Source organism: Opisthocomus hoazin, chromosome 6 (genome assembly GCF_030867145.1).
Source record: "Opisthocomus hoazin isolate bOpiHoa1 chromosome 6, bOpiHoa1.hap1, whole genome shotgun sequence".
In the NCBI taxonomy this organism is placed as follows: Eukaryota; Metazoa; Chordata; class Aves; order Opisthocomiformes; family Opisthocomidae; genus Opisthocomus; species Opisthocomus hoazin.
In genome coordinates this window covers 36,376,287-36,400,287 of record NC_134419.1, presented here as the reverse complement: position 1 = coordinate 36,400,287, position 24,001 = coordinate 36,376,287, and the positions used below count along the sequence as shown (strand labels likewise).

The 24,001-nt window shown below is 43.5% G+C and overlaps 1 protein-coding gene across 6 annotated transcripts in view; it reads left to right on the top strand.

Moving 5' to 3' along the window:
* Positions 1 to 17,373: 17,373 nt before the first annotated feature.
* The window catches only part of BRINP3 (BMP/retinoic acid inducible neural specific 3), a 200,293-nt gene continuing 193,665 nt past the window's right edge, over positions 17,374 to 24,001 (top strand). The window contains exon 1 of one of the 6 annotated variants that reach the window (XM_075422735.1): positions 17,374 to 17,782. Coding sequence is in view for 1 of the 6 variants with exons in the window: in XM_075422740.1 (XP_075278855.1) it covers positions 19,441 to 19,490 (50 nt within the window). In the remaining 5 variants the exon portion in view is untranslated. Of the gene's footprint in view, positions 17,783 to 19,295; positions 19,491 to 20,324; positions 20,446 to 20,764; positions 20,843 to 24,001 lie in introns of those variants that run through there. The other 5 variants (XM_075422738.1, XM_075422740.1, XM_075422736.1 and 2 more) reach the window with 5 other exon arrangements.

The following is a 24,001-nucleotide window of genomic DNA, read 5'->3' as shown; positions in this document are numbered from 1 at the left end:
TGCCCCATCCTCTGACTCTGTTTCCCAACCAGCTTTGCTTCTAACCAGCTAGCCAATCCCAAAGGACTGTTTTAATGTACTACCTGGAGAATATTCTTGTCTTTCAACTTTTCACTTACGTCTTATACCTAGTAAGTTTGTTCTTTCACTAGGCCTTGCTTATTGCAGTGTTTTATTCCTACTTATTCATGCCTGTTTACAAATATGCCATGCTATTTTCATGAAAACAAAGTGAGTTGTGACAGTCTCTAAGGGTTCAGAGCAGCACGTACACTCTGCAAGACTTAAGCATTGCTTCTTCTGGAGAGTTTTTCTATGTTTTGTCATGTTTTCTTTAAGATTTTTTCAGAAAATGCCACATGATATTTTCATATTCCATTTAAATCATCTGAATCAATTTCAGTTTCGTGTCTCATGTCAAGGTCATTCACTCCCTTTGAACAATTATCCTGTATAACACTCTAAGCTAAGCACTGTACCCTGAAAAATGGAGATGCCCTGATTTTGTTCAGTGTTTAGATGAAACCAAGACCTCTAGAGGGGTAAAGGGAAAAGTAAACAGTTAACAGGCTAGTAATCTGGTCACACAGATTACAAATGAGACCCATGTCTGTTTTACCCAATTCAGACTACATGCTTAAATTTAATTTCATATAGCCCTGATGACTACCTGGATACTAAGCTATTAATTATTCTCTGATCATGAAGTCATAGAGGGACTTCCTCCAAGATCTTTCATTGTGCAAGTTTAATCAGAGCCAGTACATTCCCACAGAGATATTTCAGTCTTGGATAAATAATCATTTTACATAAGCCACCACCACCATACTGACAAAGGATTCCTATGCAGCTCAACTTGAATGTAATTACACCCGAAGGGCTTGTGCGAGGTAAAGAATTCTCTCAGAAGATGTACAAGCATTGGCTGGTCAGTTTACTGAGTACTTCTAATTATTAGCAAGAATATTTAAATTGTTTTCCTTAAACCTGGAGACACACACAATTTTTAGAATTATTCAGTGCAGACAAAATGAAATTTCTGATCATCCCAATACAGCTATCCCTATACTTTACTAAAGTTTTTTTGCCCTAGTCTGTCTGAAGCACTTATATTACATACGCAGAAATTCATTAATACAAGTTAGCTTTAAACCTACCAATCAATGCAAGTTATATCAAATGTTATATGGTGGTTTATATACTCGGATTATTGCCACCATCATATGAAAAAATATTCTACTTTAAAGCAGAGGTGACCCATGGCATAGAATAATAGAAAAAGAGCCAAAGGGTTTACTAAATTTGACACCTAATCTTTCCATCAGGCTTAAAAAAAAAACAAACACTGTTCTGCAGTAGTAGCCTAGAGCATTAAAGAAGCACTACTGCAAGATGTAGTTTTCTGAGCCACTGCTGTAAAAATACAGTTTTAATATAAATGGTGAGAAACTAGTTCATATTTATTTTGCCATACAATCATTAGTCATCATTGATCATGCTGAAAGGCTGTTGCACTTAAGACTATGAAGCACTGTCATAAGTCTGGGAAGATGGCTAAAAGCATAATTAGAAGGTGCTTTACCTAAAAGCAAGGGGCTAGTACTGCAGCATTAACCATTGTGTCACTGACTTAAAACATTGTAACAATAAAAGATACAACCTTCCAAAGTGCCAAGCTCGTTAGCCTCATAATGGCAGCTCAATTGTTTAATGGCTATACAAAGTGCAAAACACAAGTACCATGCACTCAACTTATCCACTCAAAGGTTCTAGAAAGATGTTTAACATCAAGAAGACTCCATAGTAATGGATTTCTCTTTGCAATAATGTACTCATAGAGAATAAGAGTCTAACCTAGACTCTGTTACCCCCAAATCAGAGTATCTATTGTCCCTTCCTGCATGGTGTTACTCTTGCATGGTGAGCCTAATCACAGCAGTTCCTGTTGCTCAGCTTGGTTGAATTACCTGACAGGAAAGCAAAAACGTGCACTGGCTGGGCAGTGGTCTGTCCTCCTTTTCAGAAGCCTCACTCACTAAGAGTCTGCCCCAAGTCCTAGGAATTCTGCTGCCGTCTTGGAGCTCAGGCTGCTGATGAAACCTTACAATCAAAAAAAATTTTGTACACATGAAGAAAAACTGCATATACAACACTAAGTTCTGGATTTAGTTACATTAAGCTTTTAACTGCCTAACAGCCCAAATTTTCTATGTAATACAGAAAATTCTCATTAATAATGCAGTGAAAATTATTATAAAGAAAAAGATGTTCCTAGTACCTACTGCTTTGCTTTAGCAGTATGTTTAGCCTTCCAATGTTCCTCTGTATCCCAGGGTTGACAGCTCTGGTTTTCCTCAAGGGTTTGGGAAGGGGAGGTTTACCATGTGCAGTTCTCACTTTAAGATGTTTTCTGGGAAGATTATGATGCCTATGGCAAAGGTTTCATTCTCCTCAGTCCTAATGTCTACTTGAGGCTTTTACTAGTAATGATAAAAATCATATCTATTGGGTTAAAAACCAGTGAATAAGTTTAACTATTTAACTATCTATTTTCAACTCATAACACTTCTGAAAAGCTGAGCTTTTGCCATACTGTTCAGCACACTGACCCCATACTAATCTAGATGTTTTAGGGAATTTAAATTGGTGTGGGTTTCGAGATTTTAATTTCAGTACCTCAAGTGGGCCAGATGATTAGTTGGTTTAATCCATGTACTTTTGTCAAAGTCAATTAATCTGCTGTAATACCAATGCAGGATTGTATCCACTACACTTTTATCAACCTGTGATCAGGAGAAAAACCTCAACTATTTTTGCTGAGGATGGAGATAAGACATTCATTTCAAAGGCTTTCTATTTTTAACTGTAGCTCTCATTTTCTTCCCTTTTCACGGCTGAATTTTATGAGCTGCTGGATCTGTCAGCTGAAACGGCAAATTTCTAACTCAACCTCTGTTAATTTCTTGAGATAGCTGAATGCATAAAATAATGCATGTAAGTACACAAATTACAGATTTAATGAGTTTGATTGCTATGCTTTTCCCATTCTAATTTCTTTTTCTACCATTCCCGTAGCATGTATGTCCTATATATTAATTTTCATACCCTTTAATGATTATTGAATGACCTTAATGTTGACTCCTAATAGACAATCTGTTTACCTCAGTTCCTTCCAAAATTTTTCATTTTAATTGACAATTTGCATTCTTTCCATTTACAATGAAATTGGATTTTTAAATAAGTGAACAGCTGCTTTTTATGTGGAACTGTTGATAGCAGAGATAAGAGGTTAGGTGACTTTGTCCAGTGTACTCAGCAAAAGTGTCTTCCTGGTAGTAGCTGAAGTCTTTTTCCAGCAGAAGGTTGCAACACAAACATGTTCTAGCCTTGAAAACACAAAGAGCCCACATCAATTCTAAAGCAACTACTGTGAAGTGAAAGTGAAGTAAATACATAGCTGGGTAAGTCAGAGATGTAACTGCAGTGCCTGGAACAAAGAATTAGCCTATCTTATGTTTCCAATGCTTTCTTTGGGAAACTACAACATAAATTATTGCTTTCTTCTCCTATTAATACAGATTTTAATAGGTCTATAAAGAACTATCTGGTTTAGAAAAGTAGTACAAATATTTCAGATCAGAAGGAAAATCTAGTAGTTACACTTTTGCTGAATTTGGAAACAAGACACCCGTTGCAAAGAAACTATTATTGTTTGTGACACTTTTACTTCTTTTCTTTTATAGTATTTCCTATACAGCTGGCTTCCCACAAAAAGCCTCAATTTCTACTCTGCTGTCCCATTTCCCCCAGAGCAACTAATCCTAATGAACAATCTACTCATGGCAGAATTACTTGGACAAGAAACTTGGTAAAAAATTGTCCTAAGCTTATTCAGGACGGGCAGATGGTTCTTATAGGCACAGGGAATACGACAAGATGACTGGAGGGTACTATTTGTTAAGTTATACCAATAAAGAGGAAAAAAAATAACTGTAATGTTGAAATTGATCTAACCAGCTAGTTTCAAAAAATATATTTATATTACAAACAGTACTGTGGCTTTACTCTTACTGAATTTCTGTGTAATGTAATGTACAGGCTCTATTATATGTTCTAAACTCTGGGCTATAAAACTGCCTACAGCAAAAGCCTGAAGAAAATTGTGAACAGCATGCTTTATGCTTTTACTTAAGGATCAAATCCTTTCTGGATGGAGACAAGTGGTTAAAAGTTTTCCATAACTTCCAGAAAATGAGTCTGACTAGAAAGATGATATTGCCTTTTTTTTTTTTTTTTTAAATAGAAAAAGGCGTTGGAGAACACTTATTTAAAAAATACAGAGTGAAATTGAAATAATGAATGTCATGGTAACTCTATCCCGTGATTTTGGTTTGTTCCTTGTGTTTTTCCTAGGATCGCAGACTACTGACTGTCAATGCTGCTTGCCTGCTGCTCACTGCCTGCTGCCTTGTAGAGAGAATTCTTTCGCTAAAGCCTACCTGAACAAACCTGGATATAATTGATCCAAGTCTGAGCCAGGTGAGTGCACACTGTACCTAACTTGTTTCCCACAATCCAGTGTACCACCACAAACACTGTCTTGGTGACTATGTACATTGTCTTCATGCCATGTTCCATTAGCTCACATACCTGCCGAGTGTCATGCTATCATTGTCATTCTCATTAACTGTGACACTGGGTTCTTATAGTATCAGGTACTCTAAACTGGGAAACCTCAAAATAATAACGTTATAACCAAAGCTGGGACTTCAAGGAACAAAAGCTATGGACAATACAGTCCTGAGAGGTCAAATTTTTGTCAGTGCGAATGAGATACTTAGTGGGTCCATAAAGACAGGCAAACAAGACAGAGTAATAAATCTCCAGTTATATTGTTACGTGGTATATCATTGAAATGGAGGTTCTAAAAACTCCTTTTCTCCTTTCTGAATCATGTTTCATCCAAGCAATGCAAAAAAAGGCAGAGTAAATAACAAAAATGATGACTATTTGGCTCACAGGTTTTTATCTCTAAAGATTTTCATATATATTTCATATTATATACACTCAGTTTACACTAGAAAGCACAAAGTAGATGAATATGTAGGAATAATTTCTGTGAACTGCAGTGTTCTCTCAGAGCATCTGATGGCTTCCAGTCATCAGATGCCCATCAGTAATACTAGATCTCTTAGTGAAACAGGCCTAGTTTTAGGTTTCTTTGTAGAAACCAGCTTAGCACATCTCTGAACAACCCCTATAAAGCCCCTAAAGGTCTGCACCTCTCCATTACAATTTCTGTAGGATATACTGCTAGTCCTAAGGTAATGGCTCCACATAATCCAAAAACAGAAGCTGGAAAGACTGAATGCCAGCTGCTATACAACACAGAAGAGTGATAAGTACATTATGACTGACTGTGAAAAAGCCAGAGGTAAATCAAGCACATATAAGACTGACAGCCAACTCTTGGATTCATCTGTCACTATAGGATTCTTACATATACAGTGCACTGAGAAAACATTCTGTAAAGAATAATAGACACATAAAGATATCCTGATGAACATGTGCTATTATCCCTAGAGAAAAAAGCGTAGCAGAAGTGTAGAAAACCAAAGATTTGGGAGAAAATTATAAAAGATGTGTGGTTGGTGGCACTAATTTTATGAGCTTGTCAAGATTTTAAAGGTTAGGTTTCTCCAATCAGTCTGTGCTCACTGTGCCTCCCAGGACTGGAATTTCTGAGGGTCAGATGCTCTCAGTTCATACCATTTTTGCTCACATCTAGATTCAATGAATAGGTGCCCTAATGGCTTTTTATGTTTTAACTCAAAAAAAAAAAAAAAAAGGATTAATATTTTAATTCAAAACAGGAGTGTGCTTTTAAAGTGAATGTGGTCATTGTGGTCACTTGCTGCACTTCAGTTTTCACTGTGAAGAAATCTTGGTCCTCCCAAACTGCAGTCCTTATTAACAAAATTAGACCAGGATGCTCACTGTATGTGTTAGCAGACAATCAGTCCACAGCTCTAGCGTGTCTAAAGGAACCTTTCCCCTCTCCCTGAAACATACATGGCAAGGCTGCTAACTCTTTCATTCTGCAGATGCTCTCTGGTTGCACTACACCTTTTGGCAATATGGATATAGGACCTTCCAGTGCTAAACAGGACATTAGTTTGGGATTCAGATGTCTCCAAACCACTAGTCCAACAATGACTACTCAAGGGATGTTCAAAGACAGGCTTAATGCCTTTGCTGACTACAACCTGCTACTCACAAGCATGACTTTGCTCTATAGAACCGAAAAGAGTATGTACTGCATCTCTAAATCTTGAACCTGCACTTGAAGTTCAGAAGTATTTGCCATTTGTGGTTCTGTTCAGATTCAGATTGCCACAGAGGATTATGCCCCCAGCCCCTCAAATGGAGTAAAGCAGCACCACACACTGTTTGAGAACCATCATACCAAAGCAAGCCCGTGCTCTTCCAAGCACTGTGTCAAGACAGAGACCATCTGGTCTCTCCCTTGGACCAACAGTTCCCAAACTAGAAAACATACTTCTGGAAGTGTGACTGCAAAGGGTGCTATGAATCCAGCCAGAAAGAGAATTTGAGAACTGTTGTATTTAGCATTTGATATCCTGTTTACATGAAATGTAAAAAATATGAATATAGGCACTATTAAGATGGTTCTAAACCCCTGAAGATAGTCCCCTTACTGTAGAGGAAATTTTCTGAGGTCAAGGCATAATTTTCCACTTTGTATTGCCAGCGTATACCAAAGCAGACAGTCCACTGCATGGGTACAAGGCCGTGCATTTTTCTCCTCTTTTGAAACTCAGTTTTTTAGTAGTGCTTGGGTCTTTTTAAGTAGGAAGCAGAAATCACACTCCAGCTGGAAGCTAAAACAATCATAACTACCACTCTCCCCAAACTACCCAAACTGCTGTGATTTGCATACAAATAGAAGATACTAGATTTGTGTGTCATGTACACTCTCATGCACCTCCATCTCTCAAAAGCAGACTGGGAAAGAAACTTGAGACTGCTTTGTATCTTTTTCAGTATACCATGCCACAATACATTTGCACATTTTTACAGTATCTGTTCTCTGAGTATTTGGTCCTTCATCCTTATAGTAATTGCCCTGTTATTTCCTTGTAGTTTTACTGTAGCAGTGGACAGAAGTTACCTTGTACTCTTATGCTGATCTTTCATAAGGATTTCAGAAAATAGGCAAATTAACAAAGCAGATAAAGTCCCAGGGAAAATTCTATTGTGCTTCCTATAGTGAGAGCTGAAGACAGCATACAAAGCAGAGGACCTCTTCTCTCTTGACTTTGTATTTAGTTCATTGCCTACCTTGACAACTTACAGAATACGCTTGTCGATTTTTTCCAAATAATGTCTTTAAAATAAACTAAAACAGACCCTTTCATTTACATATAGATTTTGGCCATGGTTCAGAAAAGCCCTCAGGCATCTTTTTGGCTCTATTTCTCCTCAAGACAGCATATAAATACCTGAGAAAAGATTAACACACAGGTAAATGTTATGAAAACCATTAGGTAAATTCAGAATCTGAACTGAACAAAGGTCTCTCCCCATCTAGCTTTAAGTTCATCCGGAAAGTCAATTCCCCTTCTGTTTTCCTCTTCCCTCCTCCTTCAAAGAAGAGGCATAGACAAAGCTGCCCATCAGCAATGTTGATGTTGCCTCTGTGAAAATATATTTAGGAAAGGACAAAATACTGAACAGGCAGAGTAGCGAGGGGAAAAAAGTGTACAAGAAGCAGCCCTGCAGACAGCAGGGTCAATGAAGAAGAATGAAGAGGTGCTCCGAGAGCCAGAGCAGAAATTCCCTTGCAAGGCTGTGGAGAAGACTATGCCGGAGCAGGAGAAAAGTGAGAGAAGGAAGGAGCGGCAGAGAGGAACTGTTCTGGACCGGCCACAACCCCCACTGCCCATCTTCCTTTGTTGCTCAGAGAAGGGGGAAGAGGTAGAGGAGCCGAGAGTGAAGTTGAGTCTGAGGAAAGGCGGGGCAGAAGGTGCTATTTTAATTTTCTGTCTTTGTTTCCGATTTCCCAACTCCGTTTTAACTGGCAATAAATTAAACTACTTTTCCCCAAGCTTGGGGATCCCCATGTTTAGTCCATGACAGCAACTGGTAAGTGATCTCCCTGTCTTTATCTCAACCCGCGTGCTTTTTCATCTTATTTACTCTGCCTGTCCTGTTGAGAGGGGGAGTGAGAGAGTGGCTGGGTGGGCATCTAGCAGCCAGCCAAGGTCAATCCACCACAAGTATAAATTCTTTTTACTGCAGGAGGTACATGCTGCACTTTCTGCAGGGTTCATGTACAATTTCTACCAGCTTCAATGGTTAAGAATTAAGTCATTGTGAATGTACTTAGAAATCTTACCTTAATGATGATACAGTATCAAAAGAAGTTTTAAAGAACCTTTCCTGAAGCTACTTTGACTGACATTTAAATATTTGTGACTGTTGAGAAGGAGAGCTTATGTACTTACATTTAGGAAAGGTTTTCTGTGACCAAAATAAGACTTCATTAAGACTGACGAGAGACATTAGTCATTGTAGTGACATGTTTTAGAGAGGATTTTTTAAATAACACTGGAGAGTCCGAGTAGGATAACTCTGGATACAGAAGTAGATTGTCATGAAGAAGCTAGCAGGATCACACTGCATGTCCTTTACCTAACCTGAATGAAAAATCCTATAGAAAACTTGTTAGGATAATGGTTTTGATTTTCCAGCACTGCAAGATGTTGCAGGTAATGACACAGTAATTACTCTACAACGAGCACATTAAGAAACAGCATAACTTAAAATTACTTCATTGTTCCAATTGCTGATTTGAGAATGGAAAATACTCCCAGTACTACTATAAACAGTGGATACATTGGCAAACTTTGCAGAAGAGTTCTTCTTTGCTGCTTGCCACCTTTATGGCCCTATAGGAAGAGAAATTGTTTAACTAAGAAACTGTAAAGTGTACCACAATTACCTACAACAAGCATAAAATATTAATTTCTTAGACACCTTTTTATCAACTATTGCATATAGTACCTTGCAGAAAAAGATCATTAAAGTGCAAACATACGAGATGAATGAAATGCAATGCTGAAAGAATGGGATGTTTAAAAAAATATTTGAAGATATTTATCTTGCAATTCTATGGAAACATTTAACCTTTGAAAAAAATGCAGAAGATCTGGTGACCACCAGTACATGTTGCCGAGTTCACTTCTTCACAGGCTTCTAAAATTAAAATGGCTTGTTATTATAGTAATGAGGCATTCTGGAAGAACAGGAAGACTTGAGTATACCTATGAGATTTTTTTTAGTTTAATGGCAGGTTTACATTATATGCAGTTAAAATGCAGTCCTTAAATATATTTACAACAGAAGCTGATTGCAAGCTGTCAGCAAAACACTTGGTAAATTTTGCCAGAAATTGACCTATAGAAAGTGAAGATGAAACAGAGCAAGTTCTCAGGTCTAAAATGAAATTTTTAGTTGGCAGGTTTACTTCAGTTGGCCAGCCATCTGCAAGGAAGGGTACAGAGGATCTGACTGAGCAACAAGTGTCTGCCCTATGTGGTTCAGAAAAAGAAATATTCAGTAACTAAAATATTCATTGACAGCTGAAATGATCTAGTGTCTGATCCATTAGTTACTTTTGCCACAGAAATTGTTCTAATTAAAACCTTTACGTTTTGGATTACTTCTAATTTGCAAGCAAATCAGGAACAATTTTACAATCTTATTTTGCTGAGCTATTGACAAATGTGTATTTCCATACCAGCTTGGTTTTCATGTCTTAGTAATTCTTTAAATACAAGACACAAAATAATTTCCAAGTTACATACAGTTGACCTTACAGGTGTAATCGATCTCTCTGTGAAAGCATTCCACAGACTAGCAGTATCTCCTCTCCTTCTGCTGTGTTGTCACAATACTACAAGGCAGTACTGGAGCCCTGCAGCAGCCACATGCACAAAGTTGCAATAAGCCAGAATTCTTTAACTAAAAAGTTAGTAAGCATAAGAGATAATAGTAGGCAATGTGGATGGAGAATTCAGGCAGTGATATGCAGTTATACGCATCAGTTGTCTACCTAAGTGGATAATGAAGCCACAGTCTGTCTACAACCAAAGCCAGAGGGATGCTGCACAACCACATCGCACAGCATACACATGGGGTCCCACAGGCTCTTACTAACAGGTGCTAAAGCCTTTTAGGTTCCCAAATAAGTCTCCACCTGCATTACTTAAGACTTTAGCTTCACTTAAAACGTCAAACACCAATAAATGTTATTGCCCACCTCCAGCAGGGGCTCTGCCTCACCCCTACTGGGTTCACTGATCCCATACATACTTTACAGCAAAATTCCAGAACAAAATGAGGCCATCAGAGCCTCCATGTTTCTGTAAACAGCTTATTTTTGTGTGCGTTCAGCCACAAGCAGTAGAAAGAAAAGTACAAACCATATTCAGTTCTCAAGGAAATAAATGACCAATTGAAAGGACACACACAAACAAAACTCACCTAGTAGAGAAACACGACAGTGACTGAGAGCTACTTAGAAAATGAAACATTGCAGTAAAGCCCCAGCTTAACAATATTAATAATATCTGTATGAGAATACACTCCCACATTCTTAAGTTTTTGTTACTATTTTCTGTGCTTTCTTACATCTCTTAGAATCACACATACGGATTTATTTAACAGAATTCAAGACTAGTGAAAAAAGAAAGCTGCACGGACCTATAATACTCAGCAGAAAAGACTATTCTCTATTTAAAAAACTCCACAACTGCTGAGGCAGAATGACTTTACTATTTCCAAAGCTAGCCTTAGAGGCTGCCATGGGTTAACCAACTAGCTAGGCAGCTTAACATCCCCCCCCCCCGCTTGTTTACTTATTCACTCATTCCCCTGCAGCAGGATGAGGGAAGAGAAGAAGAGCAAAAGTGAGAAAATTGCATGGGTTGAGACAAAGTCACTTTAATAAGTGTAAAAAAAAAAAAACCTCAAAACAACAAAAATAATAATAACAACAACCCTCTGAAAAAAACCACCTGATGCCAAGGCAATCACTCACCACCTCCCACCAGCAGACCAATGCCTAGCCAGTCTCTGGGCAACAGCTACTCTAGAAAACCTCAGCCCCCAGTTTTATTGCTGAGTATGATGTCATGTGGTATGGAGTAGCCCTGCGGTCAATGCACGTCAGCTGGCTGGGGTGGGTGCCCTCCCAGACTCTTGCCCACACACAGCTGACTGGCCTTTTGGGGGGCGGGGTGGGGTGAAAGAAAGTGAGAGCAACAGCTTTGGTATTGTGTGAGCACTGCTCAAGAACAGCTGTAATGTCAGTGTGTTACAAACGCTGTCTTCGTCACAAATCTAAAACATAGCATCCTACAGGCTGCTGTTAGGAATATTAAATGCATCACAGCCAGGCTGAACACAGAGGCCTACAAAAAACCTAATAAGTAACAGGTTTGACAATTCTCTAACAAACTAAACTACATACTGGGTCAGTATATTTTTGCAATAACAATGTTCTATGCTGAGGCCCACTTTTTCAGTAAGTAACTTGTTTTGCAGGTCTGGTAGTAGAGCTTTTTTTGTTATATTTCACTTATCTTTTTTTCTCGTACCATGAAAGGAAAATTCATATTTGAGAATTTCTTTTATTTTTGTGAGGAGAACAAGTTTAATATCCTTGTCCTTGCTTTCTCATTTTTTAATTGTACAGAGAAAATTGTTTTACTCATTCAGAAATCAGAGAAACAGTAAATGTTTTCTCCATGCACTTGTAACTGCTTTTTTTTTTGCTATTTATGTAATTCTTTGCACTAGCAAGACAATATTGCTGACTACTGAATTTGGAAAAAAAATCATGCTACAGTTATTTCTTAAGAGGAGACAATGATTGGAGCCGTAATTGTATGGTGCACTTGTAATGTTTCATTCTCTAATGCATGTTGTAACCACTTTCAGATTAATACACAGGTCAGCTTTTAGCTACAAAATTTATTCAGACTAACAGTACTTAATTGTCTCAAAAAAGCAACTGTCAATTACTTTATATACTGACAAGGAACTGTCCAATAAATTCCCGTAGCTGGTTGAGAAGACCTATTGCATCTAGACAGTCCAAACAGTGCTGAATGAGAACATTACCTTAGGGTTGTTTTGTTGTGTTTTTTTTCTACCTAGCCATGTAAAGTGCACATCTAGTGGGGCCACTGAGATTATCCTGTGTTAATACATTTTGTCTTTGTTACTTTTCATGTCTTTATCTGAAAAAAACAAGGAAATGTGTCTGATCTCCTAATGTTCAAAATAGGAATATGACTTAGCATTCTGCTGTGTCAGAGATTTCTGCCAAAAAGAACTGTTATTTTTAAGGTTGAGCAAAATCAAGACAGCTAACTCAAAACTGGATGCACATTTTTTAATCAGGTCCTAAGATTTCATTTACTTTCCTTCCAATGTCATTTCAAAAAATGCAACTGAAAATATGGCTTTCTGGGAGACATTTGCAACACCTTAAACATAAAAATTACTGCTGCCATGCGATTCAGCAAAACATGTGCTACAGAGTAATGAAAGACATAAAGCCATCCTTATTTGCTGAAGTTTTTTAGCACATGCTTAAAACAAAGCAGATTCTAGAGTGCTTCACAAAATACATTTGGGCTTTGTGCTCCGCTGCTTTGAAAAAATGGCAAATGTAATCAAATAAATTATGTAAGAGGCATCTTTTTTTATTGCCTCCTTTCCTTTGTGACTGAGAAGAGAACCTGAGATCTTCCTAGTATCAGTCCCTCACAAGCTGGGAAGAAGTAGAAATGTTACAAGGATGGTGGCTGCTGCTGACAAGAACACATACCTGTCGTGCGCCGTAATGACCCAACCCAAGCTGTTGCAAGACAAGAACTGTAAAAGAAAAAAACAAAAAACAAAAAGACTTTATACTTAAATTACTCATTTTTCATAGCATCATGTTTGAGTTGGAAATTGGGTAAATGGCATTCATCCTTCTAAATTCTTCATGCTTTTTCTATCTCATTAGCTTCATGGTCCACACAAATGATAAATGCTTGTAATACTGCTGTATTTCGAGTGTATGCTAGAGACTAGAAATGCATTGAACAGACTGTTCCAGAAACTGTATTCTTCTTGTTTATTGTCATTAGTGGCCCATGTATTTTGATTCTTATGAGGTAATGACATATAATAACAAAGGTGGTTTTCAAATGTTACTACAGGTCTTTTGCTCAGCTCATTTCTATGGGAGATAACCACATCTATTGAGATAACGCACCAGATGTTATTCAGGGAACAACTATTGGTTTGAACCGACATCTGTAAAATAATCTATTTTCCAAATGCAAATTGCTTTTTCTACATGCCCTTTTCTTCCCAGCATAATCACCCTGTAACACTCTGCCTTTCTAGTGTGTGATTCCTCCACACAGCAAAGCGTCAACTGAGAATTTCACCTGTCTGTGGTTCTATTTCTGGTTCATGAAAAATTTCTTTTACATAGTTTGACAAACATGTATTTTACTTCTGTGAACAGTCATAAAGTACATAGTTTCTAATCAGGATCTCTTACACTGCAAATACAGAAGTGCTTTTGCTAAAACTTACAGTAAGTCTTCTGTATCAGGCATCAGGTATAACAGAACTTCATTTGACTCCATCACCCTTCCAAAAACTCGTCTGAAAGTGGGTCTTGCTCTTTTACACACACCACACAAAATGCATTGTAAAGTCTTCTATTCATTTCAACACTTCTTCTGTCCATCATTAATTCAAACTCTGACCTCTCTGGGAGAGAGATTTTTTGTGCTAGTATCTTGCCTGGTCTGAAGAGACTCAGTTCTGATGACACAGAAGTAACACAACATGAACAGGCAGATTTTATTTAAGTCTATGTGACAACACCAAAACTGGGTGCGGATAAGAACTCGACAGAAGATGCACAGCTTCTGTATTTAAACAGAAACATACTAAAAATACACCTCTCTTCCTTTACAAATCTGCTGAAGTGTTAGGCCAATGCTTCTCACACTATTTACAAAGTCCATGCTTGTGGGATGAAGGCCTCCATTCCATTTCCATCCTATCAACCACCTGAAGTATGTATTGCACTACTTTCATAGGACATTCCTTCCATCAGCTCCTCCTGGCTGTTTCAAAAGTCAAGTGCAGTTTCCCCTGACACAATATGCAGCGGATGGAATTTTTAGATGTAGAATTTACAGCAGAGTAGCATGCAGGGAATTCATTACAGCTAGGAGAAGGCAGGCCCTTTAAGAAGGTGACAGTATTGTCTGCATAATAGGTTTGCCTGTTGCAAACTAAGGGTAAGTGCTGAAATGGTTTAACAAAATACATACATTTTTCAGCAGCTAAAGAGAAGCATGCAGCAGGTTCTGGAAGAAATAGGGTCAAAACCCCAATTATATGAAGTAAAAAAAATGCTATGGGATATCCTGTTAAAATGTGCATTTTCCAACACAGACATACACAGCTATTTAACACAGATTTACGGGACAAAAGAATCTAATGACCTGTATTTCAGGGCCATGAGGCTTTCAGTATTGTCATATTATATTCTAAGGCCATAGATTACTAACACTGCTGAACAAAAGGCATCATAGTCCTCAACAATACTTTAACTCTGCTTCAGGAATGTTTTAAAGGGCTACAAGGGAACTGTGGTGGCAACTAGGTCTTGGAATTGATCACAGTGGAAAGTCTGTGTTGTTACTCCAAGGTAACTTTTCTCAACCTTTAGGTATTCCATATACATATACAAGTGAATAATATCAGAATATGTTTATTGCATTTGAAGTGGGAAAGGACCAGAAGAGGTGATACTACTTGAGGAAACAAAGTTGAACTGCTCTCTGGATTAAACAAGTTGGCAGGGAGGAAAAGGGAGCACAGTGAAATAAGTATCAGACTATGTTCACTGCCCCTCTGGATGCCATGAAACGAAAACTGAACCTAATTGTGAAGGGTCTGAGCCAAAGTCTAGTGAAGTCAACTGCTTCTCTTTTCTTGAGAGGGTGGGGTTGGTCAGATTCAAAATCCTCCTCAGCTGATTTAAGCTACCTTTGGTGTGAAGTGGCTGCAGCACAAGTTCAGCCTAGGACATCATTAGGGCTACCAAGAAACCTAAAAAGAAGAGCAGAAAAGCATTAGTATATCAGCAAATCTCTTTCTACATATTCACACACATACATATGTATATATAAAAGTCCATTGGATCTTGCTAGCATTTGCAGTAACAAACACTGCTATGAAGATATTGCTGCCCACGTACACCCTGGCACTGTTGATCCATCCCATTCACACACTATGTCTCTTTGTCTTTTATTTTTTTCTGGGATTTCTTCCCTTCCAGAAAATGGACAGTAGTCTTATTGAGTGTCTTGAATCCAAAAGTCTATTCGATAGTCATTGCAGGCTTGATGTGCAGCAGTCTTTGTTAAGAAACACAGTGATCTTTACATAAACAGGCTGACCTTTGTAATTGGCATTTTGTCAGGATGAGCTGAAGGCAGGAGGGGGCCAGAAGAGAGGGAGAGGAGCCAGTGCTACTTGTTCCTGGAAGAGAAATTGCATTCTGAGGCAAGGAGGCAAGATGGTATGCCTTTCGTTTTTATAACTGCGTAATGAATCATACATATGCCTACACAGTTAACAGCTACTACCTTTGAAATGGACACTGCGTTTTTTTCTTTACTAACTGTAACATCCTTCCTTCACTCCTTTCCTTCTCTCTAAAGAAAAAGACAATTAAAACCAAAGCAGGCTAAACTACTGCTGACATCAGATCACTCCACAATTCTTTAGTATAAACATGATTAAACATGCTGACAGGAACAAACCAATGTGATGCCAGAGGAATCTTGGTGTTCTGCAGTTGCCGAACCTCTCACAACAGATTCTGGAAACATAAAACTGCCAGACTGGCAAATGCACATGAACACTCCACAGAGGTAACTGAGAAAAGACAAAAACCTTCCTGATCAAAAACCTCAACAGAAATGACACTCTCTTTTGAAGACCACATGTAGCACAACAGACAAGTGTTAGTGCAATACTGGCGGTCACTCCATATTGTCCAACATATACCTCACATAGTCTATAAGGTCACTGTGCTTACTGGTCCTGGGAAGCACGGTGCCAACACAGCCACGCTACCTTACTCGCATGCGGGGAAGTCAAAGCTTCTTGTTGATCTGCCGGCTGTTCCCTGACACCAACTGGCTTTCAGTTTACTAGCACCAGGCTCTCCGCCCAGCTACACAACGGGCAATACGTTTTTATTAGCCATAAACGCGCGTGTCTGCTTACAGCGTATGTGTAGCAAAAGGACCGGGGGAGGGGGGACGACGACACCAAGCTCCGTAAATTCTGGCGCTGCCTCTCCCTCCCACACACACCTTGAAATTCAGCACACACTAGGGAGCCGCTGTGCGAGGAAAAGGGAGATTTTTCCACCGAGCCAGATCGTGATTTCCATACAGAGAGACTAAAAGCGCCGAGAAGGGGGGATGGAGGGCGGATGCTTCGCTCACCCAGGGCAGGGAGGGGTCACGGGGGCTTAGCAGAAATGTTTCCACCCGTCCCTCTCCCCCCACCCCGCAACCGTTTATGGCCGCGATGCCCGCCTCCCGCGTCGCTCCGAGAAGCCGGTTCCCCACGCAGGGGCCCCCGCCGCCGCCTTCGCCTGCCGGGGACGGAGAGCGGGCCCCGGCCGGGCCGGGAGGACGGGGCGGGCGGCCGGGCAGGGCGAGCCAGCTCCGGGGGAGCCTCTCTGCGGGGATGGGGGGTGGGAAGGGGATGTGAAACAAAGGCTTGGCCTGGGGCAGGGGGCAAGGCTGGGAGTGGTGGGCGCGGGGGTCCTCTTACCCGGTCGGTACCGCCGCTGTGGCCCGCTGGATTGCGGCTGGACAAGGAGGAAGCGAGGGGGGCGCGGGCGCCGCGACACCCAGCAGCCAGCCCGCGGGCTGCCGCCTCCCGCCGCACCGGCCCCCCCGCCCCCGGCCGTGCCACCCGGCCACTCGGGCTGCCCTCGGCCGTGTCGTGCCGTGCCCGCCCCCGCCGCCTCGCCCCCCCTGCCGAAGCCCCCCGCCCCGCGGCTCTCCGCGCCCCGCCGCGCAGGCGGCCCCCTCCGCCTCTCCCCTCCCGGGGGACGCCGGCGAAGCCCTGCAGCCCCCAGCCCGGCGCGGGGGGCTCCGCGGGGCCCCCTCCCCCGCGCCCCGGCCCTGCCGCCGCTCGGCGCAGCCTGCCTCCGCTCCGCCCGGGTGGGCAAAGCCCCTCTGCTCCTGCTCGCTGCCGAGGTCCCACGATTTGTGATTCTTTCCTTGAGGATCACTACCAGCCACCAAAAACCCACCCCAACCCCGGCAAACCCTATCTCTCCCCGCAGCTCCTCTTGCTGTCCGGATTTCCTTCCCTTTCTCCTCCTCCTCCCTACCCTCCCCCCCGATTCCTTTGGCTCTTGAGCAGCTCTCCCCCTGCACGCACACACACACACGCACACACAGACACGCACGGTGTGAATGGTTTGTTGTACTTGCTGCTGTGCCACGCAGAACCGCTGGCTGCCAAAGTCCCACCACCACGTAAAGCCCTCCTCTAGCTTGAAGCCGAAGATCATGGACTATATGCTCGGACTCGGGATGCATTTTGCTCGCAGCCGCTTCTCTTCCTGAAATTTCACCCGGTGAGTAGGTTTTATTTCACGTTCAGATTGCTTATTTTCAACAAAAAGGACACTTAAAAAAAAAAAAAAGTAAAAAAGAAGCAACGTCTCAGCTGCCTCGCCTTGCTGCTGAACCTCCCAGCAGCCTGGCTGGCTCCGCTTCCCGAACTCGACCGAAAGCCGCGGCACCGACCCTGCTTGCTCACGTCCATCCCGCTCTCGGCGCTGGGTTCCGACCGTACCGCAGCCTCTCTCGCGGAATCTACCATTCCACTGCTTATTCATCACATTTTATTAATGTTTTCGCCAGGCGCCGTACCTGCCGCATTCTCTAGTTTAACCCTTGCGGTTACCGCTGCTCGCAGGGTGCTGGAAGGGCTCGGCGTTCCTCCCCGTGCGGGCAGAGGACAGACAGCGCTGGTGGCTGAGGGGGTCGGGAGCGTGGCTGAAGGAGCGGCTGCAGGTCTGCGGGGGGAGATGAGGCGAGAAAGTTCATGACTTTCCGATCCCCTGAAGAAGCCTGGATTGGGTCGGGGGGGGGAGGAAGTGTTCTCAGAAGGGATAGGAAAGCATTTGCAGACCTGATGGAATCTGCCCTGGCGCTTGGGCTCGAAGGCGGCAGCGGGCCGGGGGCGCGGGCAGCGGGGAGCACGGGCAGGGCAGGGCAGGGCGGGCCGGGGGCTGCGGGCAGGGCCGGCTCCTGCCCTGCGGCTGCCCGCTCTCGCCTCGAGCCCTTCCCGCACCTCTTGGTGTTACTAATGACTGTTTTCGGGAATACCCGTGAGTTTGGTGGCCTGGCGAGCGCAGGGCAGGAGCGAGGCGCCGTCCCCACGAAACGCGGGCTCACCTGCCGCGTTTTGAGGCAGAGAATATCTTTTGAATCAAGTAGGGGCTTCTTTACTTTGAAAGAAAAATAGAGAAGAGGACCAAGGGAAATAAACACTTTTTGTTGAAAAAAAGGACAAGTGCCGTCAGAGCGCTCTTTGTGGCTAATACTTCCAGTATTTCTGTGTCTTTAATTAGCGGCAGAGATCCACCCGCGTTCAGTAGCAGAAGGCAGGGACGGAACACGTTACTTCTCACGGGGAGGTGTTGACCGGGCTCCATGTAACTGCGTTTGGTGTGCAGGGTGAGCGTGTGTGCAGCCGTGTCTCCGGAGCAGCACATACAGGGATCTGAAGGAAGGTGCTGCAGGCTAGCAATGAGGAAGATATACCAGGGAGAAATACACGAGATCCGGATTTATTGCCCGGTGGCAGGCAGAGGACGGAAGAGACCAATGCCCCCTTCAACACGGTGCTGCCCCCCGTCTCCAAATTGCTGGCTGATGTAGCGGAAGGGGGAGTGAAAAAGCCCTTCAAGCGTGGCATCCAAAACTCAGCCTTCCTCCAGCTCCTCTCTCCTCCCAGCAGCTCGACCCCCCCCCCCCCCCCCCCGCTCCTCTTCTCACAGCTAAGCGCCCTGCTCCCGCGGTCTCTCCTCCCGGGGGTGTTCCCATCCCCGTCACTGCCGAGCTGCCCTGTCTGCCCCCGGCCACCCCTCCGCCGCACACACCTCCTCCTGTCCCGGGCCCCTTCCTGCGGGACTGGGGTGATTAATCAAATCCCGGCCGTTTCTCCTCAATCACCCGCCTCTGACGCTGCTGATTCGCCCGCACCAGGCTGCCCAGGCAAGTTTCCATGCAGTCAGACCCCCTCCACCTTCTAGGTATAGAGGATTACCTAGGTAGGTAAGTGCGTTTCAAAAGCTCTACCTGATTTTTAATACTTTTTTTTTTTTTTTTCCTAAACCCCCGGGGAAAAAGAACCCAGCCAGGCAGTCCTGCGGGATGAGCTGGCTGTGGGAGCAGCTCACCCGGTGAGCGTCACCGCTCCATGCCAGCTGAATGACAGCGCTCTGCAGCAGAGGTTTACGTGCCCGTCAGCAGTGTTTCCCGCGCCTTAGAGCACCCCGTATCCCCTCCGCGCCAGGGGGGGGGGAGGTGCTGGGGGACATGGGACGGGGGGCAACGGGGTTGTTCGAATCACAGTCACGGTGGCGGGAGGCAGCGACACGGTGCCTGGCCAGGAGAACGGACACGGGCTTGACCAAGTGCCTCTTCAGTCCTCGGCAGAAGGCGGGAGGGACGCACACCAAACCCTTTGCGTACAAACATCAAACAAATCAATGCAATTAATGCAGGCTTAATGGGCGATTGCAACAAGCAAGCGTGAGGTGTGCTTAACGGAGCAGATTCCCATTAGCCTTGATGGGTCATTCCCCGCGCTCAGCACTCCCAGGCCGGAGGATACCCTCTACACACAGCAGGCTGGGTGACTCGGAAAAAAAATAGGAGTGCCGGGCAGCAGCCTGGCGCTTTTTTGCTTTGCTTTGGTTGATTCTTTCGCTTTTTGTGCAGAAGCCTGCTGGCGTGTAAATACCGCCCAACCCCCTGGCCCGTTCCCGAGGGAACGGCCCGGAACGGCCCTCGTCCCTCCGTTTGGGCGCCCAGACTCCCTGCCCGCCCGTGCCCGGCTTCCTTACCAGGGATCGCCTCCCTCCGGCTCCCGCCCTGCTGCGCTCTGCCCTGGAGCCGGGCGGCTGCCGGGCTACCCTCTGCCGGGAGCCGGTTTCCCGGTTTCAAGCACCGGCAGAGGCCGGCGCACAGGCGCGGAGGGGACTCTGGCGGGGAAGAGCCGTGGAAGGTGCGTGTCGGCCTGCAGCCCGCCCACCCAGCGCCCTGCTCCCCACGCCGCGCGGTGCGCGTCCCGGGGCGCGGTGGGGCGGCGGGAGGGCCCCGGCCGGGGCGAGCTCCCGCGGCGGCGCGGTGCCGGTCCCGGCGGCGGACTGCCGGGAGCCCCAGCCCCACCGGCCCTGCGCGCGGGGGGGCCTGGCCGCGCGGGGCTCGTCACGGGTGGCGGGGCGCCCCACGCGGCAGTCCCGCCCGCGGCTCGGAGCGAGGCGCGCGGCCAGCCCCCGACAGCGGGCGCGCGGGCAGTGGATAGCGCGGGGCGGCACGCGGACGGGGCGGCGGGTGCGGCGGCGCGCGGGCAGAGCGGCGAGCGGCGCGTCGTGCTGCGGAGACCGCCGCGCACTCGGCAGGTAAGGGCTGTGTCCCTAGCGCGAGGGCGCTTGCGGTGCGCCGTCCACGGGGCGCTGAGCTGCGGGGCGCTGAGCTGCGGGGCGCGGGGCGGGAGCGGCGCGGTGGGATTCACCGCCTGGGGGGTCCCGAGGCCGCAGCGGTTTGCAGTTGGGATGGTTTCTTTCGGGGACTGAGCAAGTGCGTGCGTGTGAAGTGAATTGATGACTGGCAGGAAAATGTAATGCGTGCGGTGAGTGAGGGATGCTCTGTGGCAGCGTCAGGATCCGTTATGGATCCGTATCAAATGGAGACCAACGTGAGATAGACCTGATTGGGAAAAAAATAGAGTAATTCAGAGACAAGTATCTGAGAAGCAAGTCTGACAGAAGGAACAAAAATAACTTCTTTTCCTAGAAAAGCCCATGTCTAACTTTATTTAAATATGGCATCACAAAAGAATGCTGTAAAGAGAAGAAGTGAAATCAAAACCTTAGAGAGTCTGTATTTTTGAAGATGAGTGACTCTGACACATTAAATATACAGGTAAAGCTGGAGTGGCCCTAGTTACATTTACAAGGTATAAGAAATAACTTTGGAGGAGCAATCCGTTCAAATATCAGACTTTACACACTGCTGTCAATGCTCAACTCCACCTGTACACGGAGTTACTAATTTTAAATAGGTGCTCTTATCAGCTTTACTGTAAGATCTAGCTTTGAGAATAGAAATGTTTGGCTTGTGTCTCTTCCTCTCAGTATCTAAGCGTAGCAACAGAACCATAGTCTTAGATGCTGTCGCAGTGCTCTCTACTTATCAGAGTTCCGTAAAGAAACTACCTACAAATTCTTGCCTTCAGCCATTTTTCTCTCTAAATAACATATATAATTTAAGCAGGGAGAAAAAAAAGAGGTCTGTTACATTTTCAGTGAGCTGATCCACCTCCAGTGAGAGCTAACCTCCCCAACAGGCGCCGAGTTCACCAGCATTGCTGTGTTTGGGGTGCTTGTTCATGAAATGCTGAAACACTGTGAGTGAAAACGTTAACTAGGAAACACTAAAACAAGCAGCTGAATGTTTTACAGATCTCTCTGCAGAAGGCAGTATTTGAACAACAAGCCAACAAAACAACTTGAGGATCTTTGAGTGATGTAATCACCCCATCTCACCCTTTCCCATTTTTTTCTACTCCTGTCTGAACGCTGTTGTGAACAATTAATTACTGAAGTCTACTCATTGTTTACACCAAAGTATGTCTGAAAAGTTATTTCATTAGTCACATAGATTGCAGTGGCTTTTTGCTCCTCTCAGTCCCAGGTAGAGACAATGATTTATGGGGCTGAAATATTTTTACTTCACTCAGATTAATTTTAAATTGAGTAATCATATCTGTCCATGATCAGTCTAAGAAATTTCTCGCTTGAAATGCAACACCTACTGAAAACAAAAGAAAGCTCTTTTTTACAAGTAAACTTGCTCTTCAGCAATTTTTGAGAATCTAAATGGGAAACTGGAAGTTCAATCGATTTATGTAAGCTTTTGCTCAGAAGAAAAAGGGAGTGGTGGGAAGTATTAGATGATACTTGATGGAAACATTAAGTGTTTTCTAACTGTCATGTGTGCCTAGTGCAGCCCTTTCTTATTCCTTCCAAAGCTTTGTCTCTCCTCAAAATCAGAAGTAGACATTGACTTTTTTTTTCCTCTCCTGAAACACTAATAATCTCATATGGGAGCAAAATCACTAGAAATATATTTTGACAAATAGAGCCAAAATACTGTTTCGGAAAGGTCGCGTTAAAAAAAATGATCCTGTTAGACTGCTGCAGGTAGTAACTTACAACTAGTCATTTTATGGGGAAGTTATCTTACTCTTCTCCTTGGTCTCATCCTATACCCTCATAAGAGAGAACATTTTTTAAAAACAAAATTGAAACCACATTCTCTTTGTAGCATTGTTTTGCTGTTGTTCAATGTGTCTACTGTTCAGTGAGGGCCTGATCTGGCACAGTTAAAGGAGATCAGAGCATTGCTTTAACTTCAGTGAAAGCAAGATCAATTTCCAAGACAACAATTCGGAAGCAAAATGAACTTCAGATTTAGGAAAAAAAACCTGAGCATCATGAAGTTACATTGCTGCATACTCAGCAGTGTAAGGCTTTGCATATCCTGAGTCAAACAGCATTAAAATACTAAAACACTGAAGGGTTTTTAACCTGATCTTACGTTGTTTTTGGTCTCGGTACTCTATCATCGTTGATAAATCAACAGTTTCCTGTATGAAGTTGAGAAACATTGAGAGACCTCCATTTTCTGAAGTGCCCCACTGAGTTGCAGGCATTCAATACCTTGTGACTTAAGTCACCATACTGCTGAAAACTGTAATGTGAATAATTTGGTCTCCTAGCTGTGAAATTAATAATTTATATGTACGACAGTAAGTGTGCATACATAAACACAGTTTGTATACACATATGCATGCATAGATGTAAATATGTATGATACACACTACACATACCCACCTATTCATCCCTCCACCCACATGGTATGTATAATCACTCTTTTGCCCTGGCTCATACCATGTGATTGATTATTTAGCACAGTCTTTTTCCCGTCTCCCATTGAAAGACTCCACTTGCTCTGTGTGCCATAAAATAATGCGCTGACAAGAGGAAAGAAGGATGCTCTCTGCCATGTCAAAGCTTTTCATGTTTAACTAATGAGCCTCTCACAAAGGCCACAGATTTTGTTCCACCTTCAAAAGAAGATTGACCAGGCAATATAGACTGTTAGCTAAATTAGGACTATTAAACTGTAGCAGTTTCTCTTATAATGAGGTGAGATCCTAAGGCTCGTCAGTCAGATACCTTTGCTGTAGCAGTCACATTAATGTTGATTAGAAGATTCTGCTAATTTGCAATAACACCTTCACTGCCACATCTACCAGCACTTGATTAATGAGAAAAGTGGTTTCTAAGGTATTTATTATACATTGTTAAGTAAAGGACTTAAATCTGGGGAATCAGAGCACCTTTAATCTCATTATTCATGGCTACTGAGAACTCTGTAGAGCTAATTTAGCTCTTTTAGTACTTATAAATCTATCGGAAATAACAAAAACACCTGGTTAACTGAACATGGATGACCACTCCGAAGTCAAATGGGATTATTAAAATCCATTATAA